Source organism: Anolis sagrei, chromosome 2 (assembly GCF_037176765.1).
Source record: "Anolis sagrei isolate rAnoSag1 chromosome 2, rAnoSag1.mat, whole genome shotgun sequence".
NCBI classification, from domain to species: domain Eukaryota; kingdom Metazoa; phylum Chordata; class Lepidosauria; order Squamata; family Dactyloidae; genus Anolis; species Anolis sagrei.
This window is the reverse complement of record NC_090022.1, coordinates 271,313,005-271,334,405: the sequence shown is the minus strand read 5'-3', so window position 1 is coordinate 271,334,405 and position 21,401 is coordinate 271,313,005. Positions and strand designations below refer to the sequence as shown.

Below are 21,401 nucleotides of genomic sequence, written 5' to 3'. Positions count from 1 at the left end.
ATAGCACTGGTCTATAACAAATCCCAGCTGTCATTTTTAAAGCTATTTTCCATGTCATTGCTAAAGATAATAACATGCTGATTGGGTGTTATCTCAACCAGAAATAAAAAGTCTGATATTGTCTTGTCAACAATGAAAGCTTTTTAGTTTTTTTTCCAGGAGAAAGTGCAGTTTAACCATGGGAGTTAACGGATGAAGGAAGCATATCCAAAGTGGTTATCATGTGCAAGGCTCCATTTTCTGTGCACTCAAATCCACAAGGAAAACATCACAACGTCCACCCGTTTTGACATTTTTGATCTATTCTGACACAGTTTTACAGGATACAGGGTGGGCACAGAATATATGACGGAATCTAGAGTGATACCATCTTTATGATCTCCTCCTGTCAAAAGCCTTTATATTTCAGGGGATAATATCCTTTTGTACAAAAAATTGTACAGGGGTATGCTTTGATTCCTTCCTTTACAATAGAATGATTTTTGGTTTTATTACACTTTCCTAAGAGGAGCCCATGCTGTGAGATTTAGTTGGAAACCCATGCTGTGGGCAGAAGCATTAATCTCTAGATGATTCTCCTGCTTATCAGTTGAAGCTGAAACAGAGGAGATGGAGAAAAAAGGCATTTGGTTAAAAAGGCCATGAGCTGAAGTTGTGACTTTATTTACTTAGGCCTTCAGACCACACAATCTCTGAGGATGCCTGCCATAGATGCAGGCAAAACATCAGGAGAAAATGCTTCTAGAACATGGCCATACAGCCCGAGAAACCTACAACAATCCAGTGATTCTGGCCATGGATGCCTTCACAATACATTGCTCCCATAGGTTTGCAAAGAGATGTGATTTGTGGTTTAGGGGGCAAAAAGTGTGGTGAGAATGTGGAAATATCAGGGGAATCTCTGGTGTTGCTCTGGGCCCATGGACATGTGCTCTGCATAACCCAATCTACTTAGAAATTTGCATGTTTTTCTTAATCACAGCTAGCTTCCCTCTATGCAGTTTTCTTAACACCATGGGAAGTTGTGACTTTAAACTGTGAGGCTGTTTACACAGGGTCAGCACTCTGAACAAATGCCAATCTGTGGAAATAGATGTGTAAAGAGAGGAAGGACAACCATATACAGATAAAATGTTTGGACTATTTGAATGTTGGGTTGGAGCCACCATTGCAAGATACATATACCATATGGGGTCAAAAGGTCCTACAGCTGAGTATGGTGAGATGACTGCTTTAGGCAGCAGATTTTGATTGTCATGAAATGGCAGCAGCTGATGAGTGGGCAGTTTCTTTAGTACAGTGAGTCCTCAGTATCCACTGGGGTTTGTTTCCCGTTATATACAATGGCATAGTAAAAAGGCATCTCTTATATAAAATTGTGAACAATGGAGCCTGAGAATCTGTGAAATGGTAGGTAGGTGGCTACAGTGGGATATGTTTATTTACACACTACCATTGTGCTATGCCAAACAAAGATTTGCTTTGTGTGTGTGTGTTTGGGGGGGGGGGGGGGGTCAATCTGTGGTTGGTTGGATCTGTGGAACCCAAACACAGGGCTGGCTGTACTGATCTTTTAATGGGATGTGGAGTACCAATTGTGGGATTTTCTTCCTCATATATCCAAATCATATGGCAGGCTTGAGCTATTTTGCAGTAAAGCTTCAGGTGGTTAATGGGTGCCATTTCCTTTTTGGGCTAAGGTAGCAAAATGTCATGCCAAAGTTGACAGAAATCAGTGGCCACTAGTATACCAACTTTATATTGCAGTGATTCCCAACCTGTGGTCTGTGGACTACAAGTGGTCTGCAAGAACTAAAATATGGTCTGCGGCCTCACTTACTACACCATTGCAACAAGAGCAACTGGTCTCATGAAACCCTCTTATAATGTTGAGGTCTATTAAGTATGGTTTTCTGTGGGTGAGCAATCGCAGCCCAAAAGATCAGAGCCAAAGTAGCAAAATCCATACTGGGGGTCAGAAATGGAAACGGTTTGGAATGACACAAAGCAGACACTGTTATTGTCATGTTTCTGCTTTCATAATTTTAAAGAACTTGTTTTAGTTTTAATTCTTGTTACATTTTAAGGTTTATATTGGAAAGTGTTTATAAAGTTAGTGTATTACTAACTTTGGCCTATGACTAGTACAATAAACCATTCATTCTGTGGGTGAGCAGGTGGTGACTCCTGGATGCCATGTATTCTGTATCAGAAACTAGAGCTGATGTGGTCTATCCAATGCAGTTTTCTGAATCAACGCCCCAAATAACCAAGCTGAATCAAAAATTGACCAAAAACTGTTTTGTAACCCTTTTGGTACCAGTGTTGGAGAGTGGTCCCTGGTCAAAGTGGTCCCTGGGCAAAAAAAGGTTGGGAACCACTGCTATATGGAGAGAGAGGCAGGATAAAAATCAACGTAAATAAATAAATTTCAAAGTATAACAGAGCCATGAAGCTTTTCCCATTTTGATACTCAAACTGAATCATCTCCTAAAATGTCCAACACTCTGGATAGCTCTGGTTGTCTTCAAAGATAGTCTTGGATCCCTTCCAGACAGCTCTATATCCCAGGATCTGATCCCATATTTTCTGTTTTAACATGAATTATAAGAGTCCCTGTGTGATCCATGCAAAAGCTGAGGAACAGATTGTCTGAGTGACTAAGTGTAGTGGTATGAGTTCCTACGGCCTGATAATTTGGGATAAACAGATCCAGGGATATAGGGCCTGCCTGGAAGGGCCCTTGGTGGTGGGTTCATCAGTGACTATGATGACTTATTCTGGATCAACTTGGTCTTTCACTTTGAGGATGTAGATTTCCAGGTGGAAGGTGGTCAGGACAAGGGTTTGGGTGACATGACTTCCTCTTGGCACGTTTCTTCCTTTCACTCTCTATTTGTGCCTCTTCAAAATTCACAGCACTGTTGGCAACATCTGACCTCCAGTTACAACTGCCGGGATGCCATATATTCCACTCTCCCAAGGAGATGATACTTTTGATCATGTAGTCTCTAGTACACTCTTGATCATGTAGTCTTATCTCTTGATCACATAGTCTTTTAATTCGGGATCTTTTTGAACCGCAGTCGAAGTGGATCACCGTTGACAGGGGACACCGACCATGGACCTTTCCATTTAGGACCCAATGGCTCCATCCGGTAGTCCTTCAACAACACCAAGTCACCCTTCAGTAAATTTTGATCAGGTCCAGTTCTTGATGCCAGGACTTCCCAGTTCTAGGTGTTTATTTATACCACATTTTAAGGAGAACTGATCAAGAACTGATCAAGTCCAGTTTTTGCTGCCAGGACTTCCCGGTTCTAGGTGTTTATTTATACCACATTTTAAGAACTGATCAAGAACTGATCAAGTCCAGTTTTTGCTGCCAGGACTTCCCAGTTCTAGGTGTTTATTTATACCACATTTTGAGGTTAGCTATTGGCCATTTTAAACCTCTTTTGCTGTCCACTGTCCCCCTCAACTTAAGCGGCTGAGGGGGGAAAGGAAGGAATGCTGGGAGTTGGAGTCCAAAACACCTGGAAGGCCCAAAGTAGCCCATGCCTGATCTACACTGTGGAATTAATGCAGTTTGGTACCACCTTTCAATATTATGGCCCAGTACTGTGGGATCCTGGGAGCTGAACTTTGGCGAGACCCATTTCATCACACTAGAGGAAAAAATGGAAAAAATCCACTTGAAATCCGGTTTCTGCCTCCTGCAGAATGCTGGGGTTTGTAGTTTCGTGAGGCTGTTCAAGGCTCCTCCCTAAACTACAAACCCCAAAATTCTGCAAGAGGCAACAACCGAATTTTAAGTGGATTCATTCTCTAGTGTTCCTCAAGAGAGAGAGTGCGGGAACTGGAGGAAAAAGTCACGCAACAGCAGTGTGGACGCTGCAAGTGCAGACTCACAAACACGCCCTGCTTTGGCTTTCCATGGAGCGTTTGGAAAGGAGGGGCGGAGGTGGAGCTAAAGAGGAGGAGCGAGCGAGCGAGGGGGCGCTCATGGGAGTTGTAGTCGCGGGGCGAGGCTTTCCCTCGCAGGGTTCCCTGAGGAGGGAGACAGCGGAAACTTCAAGTCCCAGAGGCCAGCGCGCGGGCGGGGAGAAAAGGGCGGGGCGTGGAGAAAATGGGCGGGGTTAAGGAAGCGGACAGCTCCGGTGCTGATCGGAAAGGAGTGCGAGGCGAGCGTCGGGCGGCGCTGGTGGTGGACGAGTCCTGCCGATTGCTGCCGCTTCCCCAGGCGGACGAAGAGAGGGAGGTTGGCGGCTGCAACCCCCGGGGCCAAGAAGGAAGGAGCGGAGCCACACCATGAGGCACGAAGCCCCAGTACAGGTGGGTCCTGCGTCCAGGCTCAGGTTGGAAAGGCGGAGCCGGAGGGACAGCGTGGAGAGAGAGGCAGAGAGAGAGGGAGAAAAAAGGGACGGGATCCCACGAGAAAGCTCCCACCTGGTGTAATTGTGGAAAGGCAACAGCAGGAGGAGGAGGAGGAGGAGGAGGAAGAACAACAGCACTCAGGCGAAAAGCTAGTTCTCATATTGTTGTTATTTGTTTGCAGTGGACTTTCATTACCATGTATCAATGCTGTGGTATCATAGGCATTGTATTGTCGAAGGCTTTCATGGCCAGAATCACTGGGTTGTTGTGAGTTTTCCGGGCTGTATGGCCATGTTCCAGAAGCATTCTCTCCTGACGTTTCGCCTGCATCTGTGGCAGGCATCCTCAGAGATTGGGAGGTCTGACTCAGAATCCCTGGGGATGCCTGCCATAGATGCAGGTGAAGCATTGACCCCTTCCTTTCCCCCCTTCCCCCCCCCCCCAGAAGCACTCTCTCCTGACGTTTCGCCTGCATCTATGGCAGGCATCCTCAGAGGTTGGGAGGTCTGACTCAGAATCCCTGGGGATGCCTACCATAGATGCAGGTGAAACATTGACCCCTTCCTTTTCCCCCCTTTTCCCCCCCAGAAGCATTCTCTCCTGACGTTTCGCCTGCATCTATGGCAGGCATCCTCAGAGATTGGGAGGTCTGACTCAGAATCCCTGGGGATGCCTACCATAGATGCAGGTGAAACATTGACCCCTTCCTTTCCCCCCCCCTTTTTTTCCCCAGAAGCATTCTCTCCTGACGTTTTGCCTGCATCTATGGCAGGCATCCTCAGAGGTTGGGAGGTCTGACTCAGTATCTCTGGGGATGCCTGCCATAGATGTAGGTGAAACATATCACGATGCCAGGGCTCTGCTTTATTAAGGTAGAGATGAACCAAACAAATACCCAGTTTGTATCAAGCAGTTTAATTAAAGCAGCACTTACTGTCTGGCTGTTTTAATAGTCCAAAACATAAAACATAAAGATAGCAAACTGATAGCAAACACGGTTGCAGGTTTAAGATAACACCGTAGTCAAAAGGTCCAGTCCAGTGGTTAAACGCCGAGAGTTCAATGAGCAAAGTCCAGGGATCAAGAGTTTATACCGTAGTCAAAAACCAGTCCAAAGATTCACGGTTCCAGGATTCCAAAGGTTCAGGAGGCAGGTCAGGACACCAAAAATCCACAAACCACCATCAACTGCAGAACATGATACATGAAAAAACGTCAACTTCCTCCTTTCCCCCCTTTTCCTAGAAGCATTCTCTCCTGACGTTTTGCCTGCACCTGTGGCAGGCAGAGGTTGGGAGATCTGACTCACAATCCCTGGGGATGCCTGCCATAGATGCAGGTGAAATGTCAACCCCCCTCCTTTCCCCCCTTTTCTTTTCCCCCAGAAGCATTCTCTCCTGACGTTTTGCCTGCACCTGTGGCAGGCATCCTCAGAGGTTGTGAGGTCAGACTCATAACCTTTGAGGATGCCTGCCATAGATGCAGGTGAAACTTCAGGGGAGAATGCTTCTGGAACATGGCCATAGATCCTGAAAAACTTACAACCATCCAATCATAGGCATTATAGTTTGACAAGGTCCTTATCCTTCTGGACCAACTAATATGTTGCTTCACCAAATCTCAACGCCATAATGTTGAGCCCTGACAATTAAAAATGATGTCAAACTGCAGCATCAGCATATTGACTCTCTGAGGATGCTTGCCATAGATGCAGGCAAAATGTCAGGAGAGGATGCTTCTAGAACATGTCCATACAGCCCAAAAAACCCACAACAACCCATCAGCATATTATTATTATTGTTATTATTCCCCCTGGTAGTGCAGCAGGTTAAACAACCGAGATGCTGAACTTGCTGACTGAAAGGTTGGCAGTTCGAATCCAGGGTGAGCTCCTGCTGTTAGTCCCAGCTTCTGCCAACCTAGCAGTTCAAAAACATGCAAATGTAAGTAAATCAATAGGTATGGCTCTGGCAGGAAGGTAATGGCACTCCATGCCATTGGCACTCCATGCTGGCCACATGACCTTGGAGGTGTCTATGGACAGTGCTGGCTCTTTGACTTAGAAATGGAGATGAGCAACCCCCCCTCCCCCAGAGTTGGACACGACTAGACTTAACATCAGGAAACCTTTACCTTTACTATTATTCCCTACCTTTCTCTCTTGATCAGTTTCCTACAAGCTTCCTGTATGTGCATTTCCCCCTTTTCCTCCCTTCCCTCCGGATTGGATTCCATTCTCCTCGTTCCTTCCTCGGAGGGAAGGCAAAACCCGTTCCCTGGGGCATTACTTGGGAACGGACGCAGTTTGACACCACTTTAGCTGCCATGGCTCATAATGCAAGATCGTGGGAGCTGTGATTTGGTGAAGCATCAACACTCTTTGGCAAGGAAGGCTCAAGAGCTTGTGAAACTATGTCACATAGCATTGAGCCATGGCAGACAGTTAAAGTGGTGTCATACTGCTTTCATTCTATAGATGCCCCTGAGCTGCTGGCGACTTCTAGAGCTGCAGGACAAAACGGATCATGAGAAATGCCTTTTTGTTCCCTCACAGCCGCATTCCCAGATTCCCAACAACATGGATTAAGCCATCATAGGAAGGCGGGAGGAGAGGAGGGGAAGCAGAATGGGCTTCTATCGTTGCCCTTCACATCTCAAATGTTTATTTATTTGGTTTAGTGCAGTCATGGGCCAACTTGGAATGGTGGGAGTTGAAGTCCAAAACACCCAGAGCACCCAAGTTGGCCCATGCCTTCTCTACATGGAAGCAGTGGGCTGCATATAGCGACTGAGGGGGGAAAGGAAAGGGCATGAGGCTGTTAGGAATGGTGGGAGTTGAAGTCCAAAACACCCAGAGCACCCAAGTTGGCCCATGCCTTCTCTACATGGAAGCTGTGGGCAGCATATAGCGACTGGAGGGGGGGGGGGAGGAAAGGGCCTGAGGCTTTTAGGAATGGTGGGAGTTGAAGTCCAAAACATCTGGAGGGCCCAAGAAGGAGTGCTGATTGAATTACAGCCTTGATGCTTGGTGACCACAAATGCTGCTTTCAATCTGTGACATATAAATTCCCTGAAGGGATCTTGAGGAAACCTATGAACCCTCACTTCTTTTGCATAGGAGTTAAATAATAGTGTAAGTTTCCAAAGCAATATCTTTTTTAAAATGTGTCTTTCATTGCCAAATACATCACACTGGGGAGGGGGGGGGGGTGGACAGAATATATAAGGAATCTAAAGCAGAAGGCAGAAATAGTTATTTACTTGTTAAGGAAATGTTGCTGTTCTTGAAGAAGGAACATGCATGACTCATAAAAATGGGAGAGCACACCTTCTGGAAGTGTCTGGGTGTAAACACTGTTGATCTCAACAGTAGGCTGTTCTTAGCAGCTTTTTACTTATTTTTAATTGCATTTTAACTGAGTTCTTTTAATGACTGTAACTAGTTCAATTATCTTTTAATATTTACTTTTAGTATATTTTCATTGTATTGCTTTTTCAATTGTGAGCTGCTTTGGATCTCAAACTTGGGGAAAAAGCAGAGAATGATGATGATGATGATGATGATGAATAAGCAAAGTACACCTAATGAATATTCAAGAATGCCCTTTCTCTAGCCTAAGAGTAATTCTTAGGGGTAAAATGGGTAATAATAACAGTATGCAAAAATGCTATATAAACACATACCTAGGTGTAAAATGCATGAAAACAGAGAGACTGACTTTTCAGTAGACCAGTGGTTCCCAACCTATTTTTGGCCAGTGACCACTCTCCAACAATAGTACCAAAAGGGTTACAAATCAGTTTTTGGTCAACTTTAGATTCAGTTTGGTTATTTGAGGTGCTGATTCAGAAAATTGCATTGGATAGACCACATCAGCTCTAGTTTCTGATATAGAACATATGCCATCCAGTAGTCACCATCTTCATGCCCACAGAAAACCATATTTATTAATCTAGAACTGATGTGGTCTATCCAATGCAGTTTTTAATCAGTTACTCAATTAGCCCCAGGAACAGGCCTAAAATTAAGACACCACAGCACCACATGGAACAGCTCCACTCAGGGGGAGGGAGAAGGAGGAGGAGATGCAGCAATCAGGAGGCTTGTTTTCATGTCTTTCATGGGTAGTCAGCCTCTCCCTTCCAGTCACTCTCGTTACAACGGTGTAGTAATGCTGAGGCCACAGACCATGTTTTAGTTCTTGAGGACCACTGGGGGTCCACGGACCACAGGTTGGGAACACCTGCAGTAGACATAGGCCCCTTCCACATTGCCCCTATATCCGAGTAACTGATCCCAGATTATCTTCTTATCCTAGATTTTTTGTGTGTGCCAGGAGCGACTTGAGGAACTGCAAGTTGCGTCTGGTGTGAGACAATTGGCCATCTGCAAGGATATTGCCCAGGGGATGCCTTGATGTTTTACCATTCTGTGGGAGGTTTCTCACATGTCCCCACATGAGAAGCTGGAGCTGACAGACAGGAGCTCACCCCGCTCCCCGGATTTGAACCCCTGCCCTTTTGGTCAGCAGTCCTGCAAGCACAAGGGCTTAATATTTGTTAAATATTTTTATTAAGAAAAGTTAAAGATTACAATAAAACAGAATGTGAGAAGTAAAAGGTAATTTGGGAAAGGTACAAGGGAAAGGAAAAGGAAGGGAATAAAGGAGGGAAGGGAAGAGGGAAAGGTAAGGAAAAGGGCGGGGGAGGGAACCCTTGAGGAGGGGAGAAGGGGGAGGGGGAAAACAAAAGAGTTATTGACTTCCATTCTTCCTTCCATTCATTTCTATTAATTCTAACTATATAGCAAAAGCATTTTTCCCTTTTATCACATCAAAAGGGAATAATAATTCATTCAGATCAGTTATCCATATGCTGGATTACGCTGAAAGAAATGACGAAAATCCTGACTCCCCGCCACCGCCCCAAAGCACCAAACACGAAGAATACCTGTCTTAAATGAATGCACAAAGGGGAAACCTTCATGTTGTCCTTGAAGTATCACATGATATTGAAGAAATAAAACATGATTAAAATCAGAAACTTCCTTATCTGGATCAAAATTCCTTAATGAATGAAGAAAAAGGAAGGAACGAAAATAGGTATACTTTCTTCATATAATAAATTTGTGGATTAGTTTTGCAGCTGGCTTTCTTATATATAGATGTGCCATCCACTAAGGAAACAAGGGCACACTTGTTTTGGAATGAGATCGATGAATTTAGTTGTTCTTCCTGCTGAGTAGCCATGCATTAGTCAGGATTGCATGCCTGCAATTTTATAGACAGTGCAACTCTAGGCTGTTCCTTGGGAATACATTCTGTTGAATTCAGCTGGGCCTGTGTGAACATGGGCAGAATTAGGCTGCACAGGCAAAATTAAAAGAAGACAAGGCATGTTCTATTTCACATTTTCTTTGTGTACGTATTCTATGTCTCAATTGCTTTGGAGACCCTCATTTTCACCCCCATTTAAATATCTAGTGCTTTACAAGAAACACAGATTCTGACCTCAAGAAGCTTCTAATCTAAATTAAATGCAAGGACATGAGAACAGAAATAGTGATGGAGATATAGATAAGCAAAAAAAAAAAAAAAAAACTTCAGTAAGATTACATTATTGGTGGTGAATACATTCCAAAACCTAATGTGGAGGCCTGAAACTGTGGATAATATCAAATGCATATATTTTGCTCCCTGTTACTTCCTCAAGAGATACTTGCCCAACAAGAGAAGGTTGGACATTAGCTTTTGACTCAAGCATCCCATGGAATCACACTGGAGGACCACGAAGGACCACAAACACATCCAGTAGTGGTGACCATGGTGAACTGAAACTGTGGGAAATGAACTTTTGAATTAGGGTGTACAGTATGTGACTACTACATCACATACAGTAACACATATGTAGTGTTACTGTATGTGATGTAGTAGTCACATACTGTACACCCTAATTCAAAAGTTCATTTCCCACAGTTTCAGTTCACCATGGTCACCACTACTGGATGTGTTTGTGGTCCTTCTTGGTCCTCCAGTGTGATTCCATACAGTAACACTACATATGTGTTACTGTATGTGACTACTTGAAGATATATACTTTGACCAGAATTGAGAACTAAGAGCTGATCCAAAGCCTTCCCAGAAAGGAGGATACTTGGAGAAGGCATACAAAGAAAGTGTGACATTGACATGGGTGATGCTGATATGTTTACACGACAACATCTAGAGGTATAGGTATAAAGACGGGAAAGGAGATGTTTTTGGTTAAACTTGTCTAGTGTGGCTTGTTAACCACCTTGAGTCCCCATGGGGAGGAAGGCGGGCTATCAATAAAGATAATAATAATAAACTTTTTTTACTTAAAAAAATCTTACTGGTTATCACATTATTTGTAACTCTTGAGATGTAAACTCTGATGAGCAGAGAAAGGTAAAGAGGGACAAGACCATAGGGAGCTAGGAAAGTAGCAAGTGGAATAAATGGGAGACCAATGGCTACTGGTGGCTTCTTGTTGGTGAGGCAGAGAATCTATTCCAAATTGTACTCTGAACATTTGGGGACTATCCAGGGTGTGAACCCTTCCTCCAAAATAATTTCAGCACCTTGAATTCCTCATTTAGGGTTCAAATTATTGCCTCCTTGACAAGGTCTACAGCTAGTGAAGGGTTTTGAAGACCAGAGTTCCATGGATAAGACAATGAATGAGGAAAACCATATTGGAATAATTATATCTTTATCTCAAGGCAATATTAGGCTTCTTTTGACAGTTAGAAGGATCTTCATTTTTTCTCTAAAAAGGGAAAAAGCTACTTTTTATAAGAAAACAGCACCCAGAAAACTGTCAAAAACAAAGCTTGGGGAGTGGGGAAGGGCACTGAGGTGAACTAATAATGCATTTTTGCCATGTCGCTTCCATAATTATAATTATAGAGCATCCAGGGTTCTCTGAGATATGGAAATGCAATCAGGCAGAGTACTTCAGATTAACATTTAGAGATCAGAAATGCAAATGTTTCCTCTCCCCAGCATTGCAATCTCTTCTGCCGAATATATCAAGAATTATTCTAATTACACCTTCAAGCAATTCCAGATTTCATTGTGAATTTGTTTGATGACAAACTGTGAGTTTCTGGTGGGTGTTCTTTTTCTCAATAGAGTTCTATAGTCTTTGCAGGGAAAGAGTTGATGAACTACCTGAATGAGTTGCTTGATTGGATTCATTTTGTTTTGTGTGCAAAACAAACTTTCAGATACCGGATTTTTTTCCTAAAGATTTTGCAGTAACCGGCCATTTTTTTCAGTAATTCAAGAGGAAAAAAATAGAATCAGTTTGTACACCATTCTCCAAATCTAGCAATATCGAAATGTAAACATTGTGTTAGAGAACTTTGCTTGATAAATATTATCTATTCATCAAAATCTGAAAAAATTATACAAGCTTATAGAAATATATTTACCACCAGTCCTGTAAGGAGCTCAAAGAAATCCACTGCTCTATCCCATTCTCCATTTTCATTTTTAAAACAACTCTGCAAAATGGGTTATAACCTCAGCAAGAGCATAGTTGATCTAAACTTCATGGCTGAGCTTCATGGCTTAGTGAGGATTTGATCTCAGGTTGTTTATCCTTAGACTGACCACTCTAACCCAGGGTTCAGAGAAATGTGGCCCTCCAGTATAACCAAAGGTGGTGGGCATAAAGTTCAAAACCTTTAAGCAGAACACCAGTCATTGGCAGTCCACATTTATTAGAACAATAATCTTCCCCAGGAATCTTGTAGGCAGAAGATGAGACCATTTAGACCATTTCTCCTTAGGGTGCTATTGAACCAATTGACACTGAACTGGACAGCTCTTCACATCATGGCTTACCAACTTTAGATGTAATTTGAAGCCATTGTGTTTTTCCTGGCAATGAGTGTTAGGAAAGCTCTCCTGGCCTATGTCTGATTTGGGATTGGCAATTTTCACAATATCTAAATAATTCCCAGTTGAGCACTGCTCCACATAACTAATCATTCTCCTTCTCCCTTGTCAACTTTTGATTCTTTGAGAAAGGGAATGAATAATCATAATAATTTTAAAAAAGATCCTTGATTTTCTGGGAGTTCAAATGTAATGTCTGGAACCCAAAGATCTTGTTTCTGAATATGCCTACAATACCAGAAAAGCTGCAAAATGAAATGATGACTGGGAGAAGAAGTCATCCATGATGTCATAAACGTATCCTTGGAGTCAGAAAACTCTGCCCACCCAAGTTGTACCTGCGCAATCAAGTTTTTATAGGGGGCTGTTGGGTATTTGTTTGTTTGTTTAAAGATCAAAGATCAAACATAAGCACTAAACATATTAAACTTCAAAAGTGGGGAACTTAATCAAGCTGAGTCATCATTAATACTGTAAGATAAACAGCGCACTCTCTTGTGTGGTGTCCTAAATGCATATTGCCCACAACCATGACAACAGCGAATGTTGGTACAATCCAAGATGCTTGAGATGTGTTAGCAGTGATCTTTCAGGATATGCCAGTAATTGGCAGATAGCATTGCAGGAGAAATGTGTCTCTTGCCAAGTACTGTATGTTTCTCTGGCAATACCAGCACAAACCAATCTGTTTAACACTGAAGTTAACATACTCTTCTCCATGTCTGGTATGTAACTACTGCATGATTCCTAAATGTTTTATATATAAAATTTATATTTGACAAGGTGTAAGCATTGATCTATAAAGAGAATATAAAATATATCAGAATATATCTTAAGGGTGGGGAATATATGGCTCTTCAGAGGTTACTGTATTATCTCCCATCAGGCCCAGCCTTCGCAACCAGTGGTGAAGGATGATGGGAGTTGTACTCCAGTTATATCTGAAGGGTTATATATTTCTGATCCATAATATAAAAGAAGCTGCAGCACATCACAGAGAAAGCAATATAGAATTCAGAGACCTAGCTGTGCTAGTCTAGATCAGTATGTAAAGAGTAACTCAATGGAAGAAGTTTGTAGCATAAGTTTTCATAGACCGAGTCTACTTCATCAGGCACAACTAATGCAGCTTCTGTTGTTGTTAACTGCCATCCGATTGACTCTATGAATTAGACATCTTCAAGTTGCTCTGCTATGAACAGTCCTGCTCAGGTCTTGTGAACTCAGACCTTGGTTTCATTTATTGAGTTTTTCAATTTGGAATGCAGTCTTCTTTTTCTGTGGCCTTCAACTGAATCAAGTATTATTACCTTTTCTAATGAGTCATATCTCCTTATATCATGTACAAAATACTACATGAAATTTAGTCATCTTGGCTTCTAAAAAGAGACTTGGTGGAGTCTCTTTCTCTGGAGGTTTTAAACATAGGCTGAAAAGTAATCTATCAGGAGTGCTTTGATTGTATTCCTATTTAGCAGTTGTTTGATGAGATTGTCCTTGTGGTCTCTTCCAACTCTATGATTCTATGATTCTTTGTATGCATATATTAATGTTTTTAGCAGTTCACAGTATCAGTAGAACTTCCCTCCAACACATTTCAAATGAGTTTTTTCTTCTTCCTATCAGTTTTTTAAACAGTCATACATACAAATTAGAAATATGATGGCATGGATAAACATGACTTTGGTATTCAGCAATATATAGTATGGTGTAATGCTTAATTCACCAGGATGACAGACTTTCATGGTTGATCCCTTATCAACCAAGAGGCACACTAGTAATTGTGGACCAGTCACAATTTCTTATTTTAGTCTACCTAACAGGGTTGTTCAGTTTGATTAAAATGGAATAGAATTATGCTTTGTACATTACTCAGAATCCCTATACGTATGTATGCATTTGATATCCTGCCTTTGTTGCAGTGCAGGATCCAAGGCACCTTACAACCCAAATAAAATAAAATCCCACCATATGATGATTTACTTGTTTTCAAAGCTATATATTTATAGCTTTGAAAACAAGTAAATCATCATATGAATACCAAGCTCTAAATTAAAAGAGCCTCAGAACATTTTTTAAAACATAGCATTTTGCTGCAGAGTTGCAGCTGCTAAATAGACTCCTGAGTATGTTCCAGATAAATCCATTTTCATTTGCTTTATTTTGCTGCAAATGATTAAGCTGAAATCTGCTATAGAAGAAGTAGATGGATCTATCACAGGAACATGGAGGACACACTCTTATGCCAATGTGCAGAATCATGTATTTCCTTTCTGCATGAATGTGTCCAGTCCAGAGTAGTTACCAAATCCTTATGCAAACTGTCATTAATATAGAATAGAGTCCTCAGTTCACCCACAAATGTACGTGAAAACAATAGGATGCTGTCTCTGTAAATGGGATGAAATTGCAGTGAAAGGCTTATTAATCTGCTTTGTGAGATGGCTCTGTAAAATTGCACATTATTTGCTTTGTGTGTCAGGTGGTTCCAGGAGTGACTTTGTGTTGTTTCACGGATATAATTGTTTGCCCTGTGGGGAGGTATTGGCAAAGTCATCACAGCTCTATTTTTGTTGCTGTTATTGTTTTTACTGTTGTGTGCAAGTTGTTTCTGATAGGCAAACCTATCACAAGGTTTACAGGGGCTGAGGGTGTGACTCTCTGAGAATCCAGTGTGTTTCCATGGCTGAGCGTGGAATCGAATCCTGTTGCAGTCCAACACTCAAACCACTGTACCATGCCAGCTTTCATTTGGGCAGCCCTATTTAGATACTCATAATTTGTATCCATGAAGGGGAGCACACACCCAGGTCTCCCCTCCAATTTTCTTGCAAAAGGGTTCTCTGGGCAAACTGCAACCACATCTAATCAAACATGGTTACAATCTTCCTTCAGATCCTCCCCAAAGAAATTGATTACACATATATAACAGTTTGATAACATTCTAGCTGTTATGGGCTCCACTCCATCCTATGAAATCATAGGATTTGTAGTTTGGTGAAATGAGGTATTTATTAAACTAACCACAACCAGGCTGCTTAACTAACCTAATCTCTGCATACAAACCAACACAGGCACTATGGTCGGCGTAGGAGGCCCTGCTCTCGGTCCCACCTTTGTCTCAAGCATTGTTGGTGAGGCCGAGAGACGGGGCCTTCTCCATGATCACTCCCCGCCTCTGGAACTCCCTCCCTAAAGAAGTAAAAATGGCCCCCTCTCTTCTCTCCTTTAAAAAAGTCTTAAAACCCCATCTTTGCACTTTAGCATATGGAGAGGAGGGGGAGAGTAGAACATCGCAATATATAAACCTGTTGGATACTGGAAATCCACTTTGGCGCTGTTGACTGTGGTATTTCATTTTTAACATAACATCTTCATCATCATTTTACACTGTTAAGATCCTTTAATTTATTGAGATTTTATCATGATGTAACTGCAGGTGATGAGACTTATTGGTTTTTAAGTATTTATTAGTTTGGATAGTTATTATAAGTTCACATTGATGTCTGTTTTATGTATTGTTTGATTATGTATTTGGATCATTTGGTATTATGGAATGTTTGCCATTTTTTGGTCTGGAAACCACCCTGAGGAGATAGGGAAAGTTACAAATAAAGTTGTTATTGTTGTTGTTATTTAGAATTTTCTCCCTTGAAATACAACACCAGATGTTTTAACTGAGAATTCTAAGGCCCCATCTACACTGCCATATAATGCAGTTCAGTGCAGTTAAACTGCATTGTATGGCAGTGTAGATGGGCTCTAAGTATCTCATCAAACTACATATTCCAGGATACTATACATGGAGATACATAAGTCAAAGGACCTCTTCACACTGGCACCTGGAATTGCCACACATTGTGGCGAATCTGGTAACCACCATTGGAGGCTCTGGGGAACCCGTCGTCGCACGCCCCACATCACCCAGCTTACTGGCAGGGTGATTCCACAGGAGGAAACACTGACCATCTGGCTTTCCCTCATTGATCCAAGGCAACGTGGGAAGCCTCCCATGTTGGCACCATAGTAGCATGCTCAACTTGAGATTGCAATAATAATAATAATAACAATAACAATAACAATAATAATAAATAATAAATAAAAAATAGTATTATTGACTTCCATCTAGTCTTTGGTGGTCTTTAAAGTCCTTTTTGTTTTTTTCAGAGTTGTCTGCTTTCCAGAGTTTATCTGCTTCCCTCTTTTTCTTCCTTGTTTGTGATTTACTTTTTTAAAATGATAATTTACATTTTCTGTTGTTTGAAATAGTCTTTTACTGAGTCCAAATTTGTATGTTTCTTTGGAGTCCCTTGGCTTGTAGATAGCCAGTAGGTCGGTTTGTCCATATTCATTATTTCCAAAATCTTGTTCCCCCGTTTGATGAGAACCAAAGTGATATCAAGAAGCTATAACTGTCTAGTGCAGATACAATCCTAGTTAATGTGTGAAGGGTTAGGGATTGCAAAGTGGGGGTAACACACAGAGATTTGTGCATTTCCTCCATGGTTACAATTTATTCACACCCAAACACGCAAGGAATTTTAAGTAATAGGAAATATAACTGACTGTTATTTCTAGTTGTTGGGACCTAGAGGCCATTGTGATCTCTTTGAACACACCCAGCTGTTAATAAATGGGAAAAAAGTAAAAGGAAGCATCAAGGCTTCAGACAGGAGTGGTTATGTTATATCAAAGGGATGAGTGGGAGTTTGTTTCTGTATAGCAATAGTACTAGAAATTCATGAATCAGAGGATGTTGTGAATCATGATGACATACACACAATGAATTGAGATCCTGTGCTTTGAAGTGCTCTGCAATTTATCTGCCTGGAAATGCCAGTCAATGATCCAAACTTCCCATCATTGACAGCAGATGTTACCCGACATGTAGCATTATTTTTCAGAAAGAATTGCAAGGACAGAAAACACTTGGAAAAACATCAATCCCAACTCACCACCTAGAAACAAGATCTTCTGTACCCTATAATATGTGTTCCAGATTAGTCTGTATTTTTTTTTTTATTTTACCCTAGCAAGAACAAGGAGCAGGTGTTTGCAAAAGCCAGTCCTATCATTAGGCAGAATGAGGAAATTATTTCCGGCAGCAGAGTTTGGGTATCATGAAAGGATGGAAAATTGCTAGGAAATTATTTATGATTATTGGTGCTTGTGGGATTTTCATGGTGCCTGTCGGATTTTCTGTTTGAGAGAGCAAAATAACACAGTTGGTACTGGGTACTTTATACTAGGGCTTTTAGGGGGAAAGGGATCATTTTCCGATCACCCTCAAGGGGGAAAATACCGGGTCCTGGCATATGCCATATATATACTACCATCTTTGTATTTGTGTTGGGACATGTTCCCAATTTTACTATGGAAAAAGGAAACTCTAGCTAATATCAAATAATATTGAAATGATATGGTATGCTTCCACTGGGCATTGACAAAGGGTCATGCTGGAGGACCTAAATACCTAGAGGTGACAGATTTTATTTGATTCAGATAGGTGAAACCACAAATACTGGTCCTGTAAGTATCAGAGTTATATTGTATTTTAAAAAGGGACATCTTCAGGTTAGAAGCCTGATGTGATGGCTGGTTTACATGATCTTTGTCCATGAGCTCCTTCACTGCATGCTTCTAAGGCAGTTGTAATAAGAGAAGAAAAGAAATTACTATGTGTACTGTGGTAATATCTTTATGAGTCAACATATATATATCTATTTCTTAGACATTCTGCCAAGTTGGGATCTAATGGCCCGTCCAGACAATACCGCAATAAAGGGGCTGTCCATACAATGTTCTGAACAGTCCCAAATTAATTCCTTAGAATACCAGGAAACCCCTGGTTTGTAGCAAACTAATTAGATTGTGAGGTTATTCCACGCCTTCTTGGGAGGTGCAAGATAAACCCACTATTTTCTGTTCTGGACTGTGGGAATACCCACCCCCAAAGCCCCCAGACCCCTTAGAAAAGTAATAAAAACTTACCTGGCCTCCATTACAAGCTTCGGCCAGCTATCCAGGGGCATAGAAATGATGGGCCAAGAGAGCAGGGGGAGGGGAGAAGGGAGGAAAATGACTCCACCACCCCCCACTCTCCTGGCGCATCAGGCCCCCAGAAAAATCTGTGTTTTTAAAATGTGGATTCTCCTGGGATAAAGGCCTGTCAGGATCTCCCTAAGAGACCTATACAAAAACCTCTACTTGCCATAACATTTCCTGATTTTCCTTAGGCTAGTCCCATTCAGAAAGAGGCGGTCTTTCATCCTATGGCACCAAGGCATGTAGGCTTCTAGAACAAGCTCAGCACCCTGAACGGATCATAGAAACAAACTGGAATCCAACAAATTTGGTTCAAATCTGGTGCTATATGACATCTATACTAAGCGACAGTGTGGGATCTGCATTTTGCACTAGCTGTGGCTTCTCAACGCTTTACAAGGGCAGTACTAGCGAGAGCAAATTACAGTAGTCTAATTGAGAGGTAATTATGGATCACTGTAGCCAAACCCACCCTCCTTAGAAGATCATAACCCACCTCATCGAGTCATTTCAAATGATGATGGGGAAAGGCTCTTGTTTGCCACCCAAAGCTCCTTGGAAAAAGAACACGAAATTATTGTAATTAACAGAACATATTGGATTTGGTCTTGCTTGAACACTTAAGCATACTATCAGAGGAGAAGTGCTGAATATTCTGGCTACCACAAACAGAACTGCTCTACTTACTGAGGAAATGCTCAGTTAACACTCTGTTGGAGCAACGTCAAAGCACAAATCAACATAATGCTGAGCAGGCATTAGAAACCAAGGAGATAAATACTGTGGTAGGACTAAGGAGGATGAAACTTTTAATGTTATTTTATGTGCTCACATTATTTAAAAAAAAACCCACATTTTTTCTGTCCTGACTCAACATTTGCATTTAGCATTTTTCTTTACTTCATGTGGATACGTTTAACAAATGTTCATGTGCACAAATATTTCAGTATATTTAGCCTAGCTGCACCAAGCATTTTAATACACGGGGTGGCTAAAGTGCAATTAAATCAGGATAAAAAACACTTTTTTGATGGAGATTACTGTGTGACTCTGGCGGGTGGTGCTCATCTCCATTTCTAAGCAAAAGAGCTGGTGTTGTCCATAGACTCCTCCAAAGTCATGTGGCTGGCATGATTGCATGGAGTTTCGTTACCTTCCCGCAAAAAACAAACAAACAAACAAAAAAACACCTTCCTGCAGAAGTGGTATCTATTGATCTACTCACATTTGTATGTTTTCAAACTACTAGGTTGGGCCTAATAGCGGGAGCGGCCCCACTCCCCAGATTTGAGCCATCAACCTTTCAGTCAGCAAGTTCAGCAGTTCAGAAGTTTAACCCACTGCACCACCAGGGTGCCCATAGTCACATAATAATAATAATAATAATAATAATAATAATAATAATCTATATAAATAAAAATGTAATGTTCGTTTGTGGGATTAACATAACTCAAAAACCACTGAGCAAACTGATACCAAATTTGGACACAATACACCTATCAGGCCGACAAGTGACCATCACTCATTAAAACACTGGAAAACACAGCAAAAGGGACTTAAAAAGTCAAAAACAACCCAAAACAAAACAAAAACTACATTACAACGTATGCGCAAAACCACATATAGATATGCAAACACACATATACACAAATATATACATACACGTATACACACACAAAACACATATACACAGACTGGGCCACACATTATAATACATGTGCAAAACCACATATATACACATAAACACAAATATATACACTCTCTCTCACACACATATACATATATATACACACAAAACACATATATACAGACTGGGCCACATCAATGTGTGGCAGGCGCAAAACCACACACACATACATACATATATATATATATATATATATATATATACGCAAACACACATATACACAAATATATACACACACATATACACACACAAAACACATACACAGACTGGGCCACAGCAATGTGTAGCAGGCGTAAAACCACACACACACACACATATACATATATACACAATCACACATATACACATATATGCACACTCATACACACACAAAACACATATGCACAGACTGGGCCACAGCAACGCGTGGCAGGGGATGGCTAGTAATAATAATAATAATGTTGATTTATACCCTTCTTTTTACTCTACAAAGAGACTCAAAGCAGCTTATGATAAAAGCATTTCAATAGAATTCAAAATCTACAAATATACCAATATTAAAACAGAATTAAATATCAGACGTATTTAATTGTGGATATCTAGATTTTGGGAGATGGGATAAATAGCTTATTTATCACATTTGTCCTCGTTCTCTGGCATTTATTGCTGATACGATTAATTAAATATAAACACTTTGGACTTATCCAGTGCCAGCATCTATATATATATATAAAATGCTCTGTGCATAATGAGTACCTTAAAAACAAAAGAACCAATGAACGAAATCACACCAAATTTGGCAACAAAATGTCACACTACACAAGGAGTGACCATCACTCAAAAAATTATGATTTTCTCTTTTGGGAGTTGTAGTTGCTGGGATTTAATGTTCACCTATAATCAAAGAGCATTCTGAACTCCACCAACAATGGAATTGAACTAAACTTGGCACACAGGCCTCCCATGACCAACAGAAAACACTAGCAGTGTTTGGTGGGCATTGATATTGAGTTTGGGAGTTGTAGTTCACCTACACCCAGAGAGCACTGTCGACTCAAGCAATGATGGATCTGGACCAAACTTGGCATGAATATTCCATATGCCCAAATATGAACCCAGATGGAGTTTGGGGAAAATAGACCTTGGCATTTGGGAGTTGTAGTTACTGGGATTTATAGTTCACCTACAATCAAAGAGCATTCTGAACCCCACAAATGACAGAACTGGGGCAAACTTCCCACACAGAACCCCCATGACCAACAGAAAATACTTAAGGCCACCCAGTCCAGTTCCCTTCACCAGGACAAGAAAACATAATCAAAGCCCTCCTGACAGAGAGCCATCCAGCCATAGATATAGATAGATATATATGATTCACACACAGAGAG

General features: G+C 41.3%; 1 protein-coding gene across 2 annotated transcripts in view; it reads left to right on the top strand.

Moving 5' to 3' along the window:
• Positions 1–4,137: 4,137 nt before the first annotated feature.
• RAB3C (RAB3C, member RAS oncogene family) overlaps positions 4,138–21,401 on the top strand; it is a 135,988-nt gene continuing 118,724 nt past the window's right edge. Inside the window, exon 1 of one of the 2 annotated variants that reach the window (XM_060761514.2) lies at positions 4,138–4,335. In XM_060761514.2, coding sequence (XP_060617497.1) covers positions 4,312–4,335 — 24 coding nt within the window. In that variant the 5' untranslated portion in view covers positions 4,138–4,311. The remainder of the gene's footprint in view (positions 4,336–21,401) is intronic. The other variant, XM_060761513.2, reaches the window with a different exon arrangement.